Here is an 8,877-nt window from a genome sequence, read left to right as displayed (position 1 = left end):
CAATTTCGCTGCGCTTGTTGAGGGATGACAGGTCTGGACGGTAAATAATAAACAGTTTCTCTTTCAAGCATAGGTTGCATCTTTTATTACCACTATTGTAAGGTGTGCTGGATGCAAGAATTTGCCATGTTATTGAATATTCAACATTATTGTCTTTGAGGTCCCAAATGTGTTTGCTGAGTTCTGTGGTATTTCGCAGGTTTTTGTTCCTGAAAGAAGCCTTGTGATTGTTCCATCTGGTTTTGAATTCTCCCTCGGTTAATCCTACATATGTGTCGGATGTGTTAATGTCCTTGCGTATTACCTTAGATTGGTAGACAACTGATGTTTGTAAGCACCCCCCGTTGAGAGGGCAATCAGGTTTCTTTCGACAATTACATCCTTTGTTGGTTTTGGAGTCGCTCTGTCTGAGGGCCGACGGCTCATTTGCAATTGTTTTGTTGTGGTTTGAGATGATTTGTCGTATATTGTTCATGCAGCTGTAGCTCAATTTAATGTTGTTCTTGTTGAATACTTTTCTTAGGATGTTGTCTTTGGGAAAGTGTTTGTCAATCAGATTGAGGAATTTGTGTCCAATGATCGTTGAGACGTTTTTGCTGTATGGGGGGTTGTACCAGATGATGTCGTTCCGTTTTCTGTTCTTTTTTGGCTGGTTTCCTGGCGTGGGTTCATAGGTGAGGGTGAAATTGTATCCGCTTTCATCAAGGGCTTTTTGGTACGGGGGGGTTGCTTGGTCAAATTCAGCTTTGCTAGATGACAGCATCGATAGCCTTTTATATATATATATATATATATATATATATATATATATATATATATATATATATATATATATGTAAAATTAAACCCCGAACGGGACAAGCGGTAGAAAATGAATGGATGAATGGAAGTTAGAATATCAGAATAAATACATCGTATTTTCATGACAAAATGCAGGATTTTTGCGGGATTAAAGTTAAACTATTAAAATAAAATGAATACATAGTATTTTTAAAGAAAACATAAACTCACTTCGAAATCGAAGAACGAGTAAATAAATCAAATTCACTAAGAATGTCATCCATTCATCATCCATCCGTCTTCTTCCGCTTATCCGAAGTCGGTTCCAAAGGGGGCCGTTTAAACGCGCTCATGTTTTAGACTACATTTCCCATCAGGCATTGCGACCTCTGACGTCACTTTTAGTCGCCAACCACTCGCTCGGCGCTCATCGGACTGGAGGAGTGTTTGTGTCTCAACGGTGTCCAACTCTGTGCTGCCGACTGAGCTGCTTCTTCCCCGGCAAAAACAAACCATGCTTTCTTTCGCTGTCAGACAACTCGCCCGGGTGAGTTCTTTACGTTTTTTTAAAGGCATTTGTGTAACGACTATTTGCTTGAGCTCACTAAATTAAACACATCACATGTCCACTATCTAACATATATTATTTTTAGACACCTGCAAGGTGTGCCACATATCTCTCATTTAATAAATCGGCCAGTGCACTTTTGGTCGTTTAAGTGTCATATTTGGAGTAAATAGTAGGCCATAAAGCTAATATGTAACCAAGTGTGTGTGTGTATGTAAGTAAGCGGCAGCCACGTAATGATGCAACAGCCTCTGTTCAGTTTCATCATGACTAGTGACGTCACATCATTCAATTACAGCTTACTGTACTCACTGTATATAAACATGTCAAAATCATGATGACGAAAATATATGATTTGGAGTAAATTATTCACGTTATCACGTAAAAATGTTGTTATATCTTATGAGAAATACAGTCGTGGTCAAAAGTTTACATACACTTGTAAAGAACATAATGTCATGGCTGTCTTGAGTTTCCAATCATTTCTACAACTCTTATTTGTTTCTGATAGAGTGATTGGAGCACATACTTGTTGCTCACAAAAAACATTCATGAAGCTTGGTTCTTTTTATGAATTTATTATGGGTCTACTGAAAATGTAATCAAAGGCCTCACCTTTTCTCCTCCAATTATATTGCGGGGTATTGTGGCTCAACAGGTCAATTTCTGTTTCATCTGTCCATGTGATGTCAGATGAAACAAAAATTTAGTTGTTTGGCCACAATACCCAGCAATATGTTTGGAGGAGAAAAGGTGAGGCCTTTAATTCCAGGAACACCATTCCTACCGTCAAGCATGGTGGTGGTAATATTATGCTCTGGGCCTGTTTTGCTGCCAATGGAACTGGTGCTTTGAATGGGACAATACAAAAGGAGGATTACCTCCAAATTCTTCAGGACAACCTAAAATCATCAGCCTGGAGGTTGGGTCTTGGGCACTATTGGGTGCTCCAACAAGACATGACCCCAAACACATGTCAAAAGTGGTAAAGGAATGACTAAATCAGGCTAGAATTAAGGTTTTATAATGGCCTTCCCAAAGTCCTGACTTAAACGTGTGGACAATGCTGAAGAAACAAGTCCATGTCAGAAAACCAACACATTTAGCTGAACTGCACCAATTTTGTCAAGAGGAGTGGTCAAAAATTCAAGCAGAAGCTTGTGGATGGCTACCAAAAGCGCCTTATTGCAGTGAAACTTGCCAAGGGACATGTAAGCAAATATTAACATTGCTGTATGTATACTTTTGACCCAGCAGATTTGCTCACATTTTCAGTAGACCCATAATAAATTCATAAAAGAACCAAACTTCATGAATGTTTTTTGTGACCAACAAGTATGTGCTCCAATCACTCTATCACAAAAAAATAAGAGTTGTAGAAATTATTGGAAAATCGAGACAGACATGACATTATGTTCTTTACAAGTGTATGTAAACTTTTGACCACGACCGTGAATATTGCCTTAATAGCATTCTGAGTTGAACAACACTATACTTCTTATACTTCTTTCTGCTCCTTTTCATTCATAATTTATTTTAATATTATAATTAAACATTTTTTGTTTGACCTTTTAATGAATGAGTTACAACACAAATGAAAATGGAAGTAGCAGTTGTTTCAGAAGAGTAGTTTCAACATTTTAAGAGGTATCAAAAATGGTTTATCACATTTGTTGCAATCAACAGAGCTTCAGCTTCTCCAAAACTCGGTTTCTTATGAACGCTGAGTCATTATTTTCCCCCATCACAAATATGGTAAATCCAATTAAATCATTAACACTAAACAATATTATATAGACAGTAATTGTAGTTTTACATGCAGAAAACAATGGGAAATACATGAATAATGAATGAATAAATGAACATTTAATATCCCTGTTGTACAAACCCTGTTTCCATATGAGTTGGGAAATTGTGTTAGATGTAAATATAAACGGAATACAATGATTTGCAAATCCTTTTCAACCCATATTCAATTCAATGCACTACAAAGACAAGATATTTGATGTTCAAACTCATAAACTTTATTTATTTTTTTGCAAATAATAATTAACGTAGAATTTCATGGCTGCAACACGTGTCAAAATAGTTGGGAAAGGGCATGTTCACCACTGTGTTACATGGCCTTTCCTTTTAACAACACTCAGTAAACGTTTGGGAACTGAGGAGACACCTTTTTTAAGCTTCTCAGGTGGAATTATTTCCCATTCTTGCTTGATGTACAGCTTAAGTTGTTCAACAGTCCGGGGGTCTCCGTTGTGGTATTTTAGGCTTCATAATGTGCCACACATTTTCAATGGGAGACAGGTCTGGACTACAGGCAGGCCAGTCTAGTACCCGCACTCTTTTACTATGAAGCCACGTTGATGTAACACGTGGCTTGGCATTGTCTTGCTGAAATAAGCAGGGGCGTCCATGGTGACGTTGCTTGGATGGCAAAATATGTTGCTCCAAAACCTGTATGTACCTTTCAGCATTAATGGCGCCTTCACAGATGTGTAAGTTACCCATGTCTTGGGCACTAATACACACCCATACCATCACAGATGCTGGCTTTTCAACTTTGCGCCTATAACAATCTGGATGGTTCTTTTCCTCTTTGGTCCGGAGGACACGACGTCCACAGTTTCCAAAAACAAATTTGAAATGTGGACTCGTCAGACCACAGAACACTTTTCCACTTTGTATCAGTCCATCTTAGATGAGCTCAGGCCCAGCGAAGCTGACGGCGTTTCTGGGTGTTTATAAACGGTTTTTGCCTTGCATAGGAGAGTTTTAACTTGCACTTACAGATGTAGCGACCAACTGTAGTTACTGACAGTGGGTTTCTGAAGTGTTCCTGAGCCCATGTGGTGATATCCTTTACACACTGATGTCGCTTAGATGGTGAAATCCCTAAATTCCTTGCAATAGCTGGTTGAGAAAGGTTTTTCTTAAACTGTTCAACAATTTGCTCACGCATTTGTTGACAAAGTGGTGACCCTCGCCCCATCCTTGTTTGTGAATAACTGAGCATTTCATGGAATCTACTTTTATACCCAATCATGGCACCCACCTGTTCCCAATTTGCCTGTTCACCTGTGGGATGTTCCAAATAAGTGTTTGATGAGCATTCCTCAACTTTATCAGTATTTATTGCCACCTTTCCCAACTTCTTTGTCACGTGTTGCTGGCATCAAATTCTAAAGTTAATGATTATTTGCAAAAAAAAAAATGTTTATCAGTTTGAACATCAAATATGTTGTCTTTGTAGCATATTCAACTGAATATGGGTTGAAAATGATTTCCAAATGATTGTATTCCGTTTGTATTTACATCTAACACAATTTCCCAACTCATATGGAAACGGGGTTTGTATTTTATTATTGACTCTTATTGGCGATGCTTGTTGAGAGGGAGGAGAGGAGAGCCACTCGGACGCCGCTGATGTACTTTGAGTTGTTTCTTGAATCAAGTAGTGTTTCTTACCTTCTTTAGCAAAGTACTGACATTCACACATTTCTGTGGCCCAATGGTGGATTCATTTGCTATCGCAATAAATAGAGAACGCACAGAGACTGAGTCACAACGTTTGGGCACTCGATTCCACGGAATTATAGGCGGGTACTTGGTTGTTAACGCAAAGTTTGGCCAAAACGATAACAACAAATTTAAGGGGAAACTGAATCATATGAAAAGTAGAGCTAGGGATGAAACAATATTAGAATTTCATATCATGGTTATTGTGACCAAACTTGTCACAGTTATTATTATCGTGGTATTCTTGAATGTGTTTAAAAAGTACTTATACGCTTATTGGAATCTTTTCACTAAGTTATTTGTACAAAATATACTGTATAATAATAAATAAATAGACACACTGTTAGGAAACGTACTATTTTGCATGTGTTTTTTAATGCTCCACTGATAATATTTTAGTCGTAATATATATACAGGCCTCGAATTTTAACTTTTTAAGGTCAAGGCAAGTGTTGCCTTAAAGGAGGGCTCATATTTTAGGGCACCAAGGCACGTTAGAAGGGCACCAAAGCAAACAATATTTCCTTTCCAGGCAGGCGCTCGCTCCAAAGCCTGCATGCATACATATACAGTTTTATTTTATTCATTATTAATATAAACTTGTCAGCTTTTTGTCATTTCATGATGCCTTTATCTCTAGTTTACCCTTTTGATAGAGGGAAGTATTTTTTAAGTCATGTACATGTAGATGCTGTATCGTGACATATCTATGACGAGTTTGAGCAGAAATATGTCGTGTAGGAATTAACTATACACAATAAAACATAAAAAAAAAATGTGTCAAATATTTTTTAAAGTAATACCATTGTGACATGAAAAAAACACAAGAATTGTAAAAAAACAACAACATGGCGTTTACTTTTTGATATCAAAATAAAACACAAAGCAGTTTGACTAATGAAGATAAACACTAATAAACAAGATGTGTTCTTCTCCATCCATCCATTTTCTACCGCTTATTCCCTAATGGATGGATGGATGGATGGTGTTCTTCTCCAACGCCCCCTTGTGGTTCAGTACAACAGTTTGGCTAACAACAACAAAAAACAGGAGTGACAGCGTGTTTCTTCGCCTCATTAACTCTGTCACAGCATCCGATGGACGCTGTCAACGTCATAGTTTTTCTCCTTCGCTGTTTACTTTTAGTGTGGGGACAAGTGTCTCTGATTTGTCCACACCTGTCTCCATCTAACAGCAGTGCGCTCTTAAACACACGGCGGGAAGCAAGGGAAAATGACTGTAGCGTCCCGGAAGAGTTGGTGCTGCAAGGAATTCTGGGAATGTGTTCTGTTGTGTTGCGGCGCAAATATTCTCCCGAAATGTAATTGTCATTGTTGTTTAGTGTGGTGTTACTATATGGCACAGGTTTATGACAGTGTTGGTGTTGTTTATACGGCCACCCTTAGTGTGACATGTAGGTCTGTTGACTAATTACACTCCGAGGGGACGCTATTGAAGCGAGGTCATCATTGTTAGTCCGCCATGATCAAATAGTCAATCAACGCTAGTGCGCATGCGCCTCACTTCGTGTTACCTACCAGGCATGAATAAATGACGGGGCTTCTGTAATTTATAAAGGAGATGGTATGACTGGCCGTCTGGAATTTTATTGCGAATTATCATTATACCGTTATCCCTCGTCCATTAACAAGTAGAAAGTCAAGGGCGGTCACAACAAGTTGTTGCCGCAATTTTTTATGGGCATAAGGGCAAATGAGAGGGCAGTTGCCGTGGTTAAATTTGAGCCCTGCAAACAAGTAACAAAAGTAGGTTTTGCATAATAGGATCCCATAACAGGATCTCCTGTTTTGAAAAGACAAAAAAAAAGAAAAAACCTTGCAAATAATAAAATAAAAGTAAAATTTTCAACCTTAAAAAAAAAAAAAAAATTTGGCGACGCTCAATTTTTCGGCTAACAAAAACATACACGGACAAAATTTGAAATAAAGTGCCCGAGTTTAACAAACCTCTTCCGCAACATGAAAATAACTGACCTTTTAACAATTGTGTTTTTATAGGTAAACATTATTATAGGACATACACCCAAAGATTTTGGCCAGGAACACCAACCTCCCAGCTGCTTCATGACAGGCTGTGTTCTGAAAATTACTTATAAAGCGTATTTGATTATAGTTAAGCATTATTTTTACCAAAAATGTGGCTGAATTACTAATGGACTTACTCTTTATAAAATTACTAGGGCAACACTAAATTGGCCCTAGTGTGTGAATGTGAGTGTGAATGTTGTCTGTCTATCTGTGTTGGCCCTGTGATGAGGTGGCGACTTGTCCAGGGTGTACCCCGCCTTCCGCCCGATTGTAGCTGAGATAGGCTCCAGCACCCCCCGCGACCCCAAAGGGAATAAGCGGTAGAAAATGGATGGATGGAAGTATTTAATGTGTTACTTAAAAATGAACTTCAAATGTGTGGCATGATACAATTAGGGCTGCAACTAACAACTAATTTGATAATCGACTAATCTGTCGATTATTAGTTCGATTAATCGATTAATAATCGGATAAAAGAGACAAACTACATTTCTATGCTTTCCAGTATTTTATTGAAAAAAAACAGCATACTGGCACGATACTTATTTTGATTATTGTTTCTCAGCTGTTTGTAAATGTTGTAGTTTATAAATAAAGGTTTCTAAAAAAAACTAAATAAAATAAAAAATAAAAATAAAATTGCCTCTGCGCATGCGCATAGCATAGATCCAACGAATCGATGACTGAATTAATCGCCAACTATTTTTATAATCGATTTTAATTGATTGAATCGATTAGTTGTTGCAGCCCTAGATGCAATTGAGGTAAGTTTCATATATGAGAGAAGTGTGTGTGTGCCTTTAAAAGATGGTGCCTGTTGCCGAGTGACATGTGAAGTCAGCAAGTCCACACTCAGTCTCACTGGCATTTTAGCTTGAGCTTTTTTTATTACCTTAGCAGTTTTCCGGCTTTGATGGCAGCTATTTTGAATCATTTACCGGTTTGTGTTACCTCTGCTTAATATATAGATTGAGTGTGCTTCCATGACTGTGTGTTCTTGTCAACAAACGATGTATTGTTTGGATGGCAAGTTTGTCATTTCTATCATTTGTTGTTCAATATTCCCTCCAACCCTCGTAGTTACTAGCATGCAGTGCCTTTGGTGTCAAGTTTTAAGGTGGTGAAAATCGACTTTTTTCGTGTTGGAACACCTAGTGTGAGAGCTACTGAAGACACGAGGGGGACACTGGGGGACACACAGCTTTCAGTGATGAGTGACATTTTGCATCAATCACTTGTCCATTTGGTTATGGTTTAAGTTTATGTCAAACATGTTATACATATGGGCAATAATTTTATTCCAGTTTTATCTAATTTGGATGGATTTGTTTTAGGAGAAAATGCTAATTAAAGTCTTAAAATGTGTAATTGCACATCCATCCATTCATTTCCTACCGCTTGTCCATCTCGGGACCGCGGGGGGGCTGGAGCCTATCCTAGCTACATTCGGGCGGAAGGCGGGGTATACCCTGGACAAATCGCAGAGCCAACACAGATGATGTGTGCTACATTTTTTCGAGGTGAGACAAAGGATGTTGGGCAGGTCTTACGGGGTTTACTTCAAGACTGTGGCATTTGCTACTCTGACTATTGGTGGTGAGGTTTATGAAGATTATGTGTTGCCCACAGGAATTAATTACTTAAAGTTAACAATGATTGTCACACACACACTAGGTGTGGCGAAATTATTCTCTGCATTTGACGAAATTATTCTCTGCATTTGACCCATCCCCTTGTTCACCCCCTGGGAGGTGAGGGGAGCAGTGGGCAGCAGCGGTAGCCGCAACCGGGAATAATTTTTGGTGATTTAACCCCCAATTCCAACCCTTGATGCTGAGTGCCAAGCAGGGAGGTAATGGGTCCCATTTTTATAGTCTTTGGTATGACGAGGCCGGGGTTTGAACTCACAACCTACCGATCTCAGGGTGGGCTTGTGGAAGCTGGTTTTCGAAGGGCATACGA

General features: G+C 38.7%; 1 protein-coding gene across 1 annotated transcript in view; it reads left to right on the top strand.

Annotated features, from left to right (window-relative positions):
* Nucleotides 1–1,162: 1,162 nt before the first annotated feature.
* Nucleotides 1,163–8,877, top strand: part of shmt2 (serine hydroxymethyltransferase 2 (mitochondrial)) — a 115,652-nt gene continuing 107,937 nt past the window's right edge. The window contains exon 1 of the mRNA XM_061937731.1: nucleotides 1,163–1,327. Within this exon, the coding sequence (XP_061793715.1) occupies nucleotides 1,295–1,327 (33 nt within the window). The 5' untranslated portion in view covers nucleotides 1,163–1,294. The remainder of the gene's footprint in view (nucleotides 1,328–8,877) is intronic.

Source organism: Nerophis lumbriciformis, linkage group LG03 (assembly GCF_033978685.3).
Source record: "Nerophis lumbriciformis linkage group LG03, RoL_Nlum_v2.1, whole genome shotgun sequence".
In the NCBI taxonomy this organism is placed as follows: Eukaryota; Metazoa; Chordata; class Actinopteri; order Syngnathiformes; family Syngnathidae; genus Nerophis; species Nerophis lumbriciformis.
This window is presented reverse-complemented; position numbering and strand designations above follow the sequence as displayed.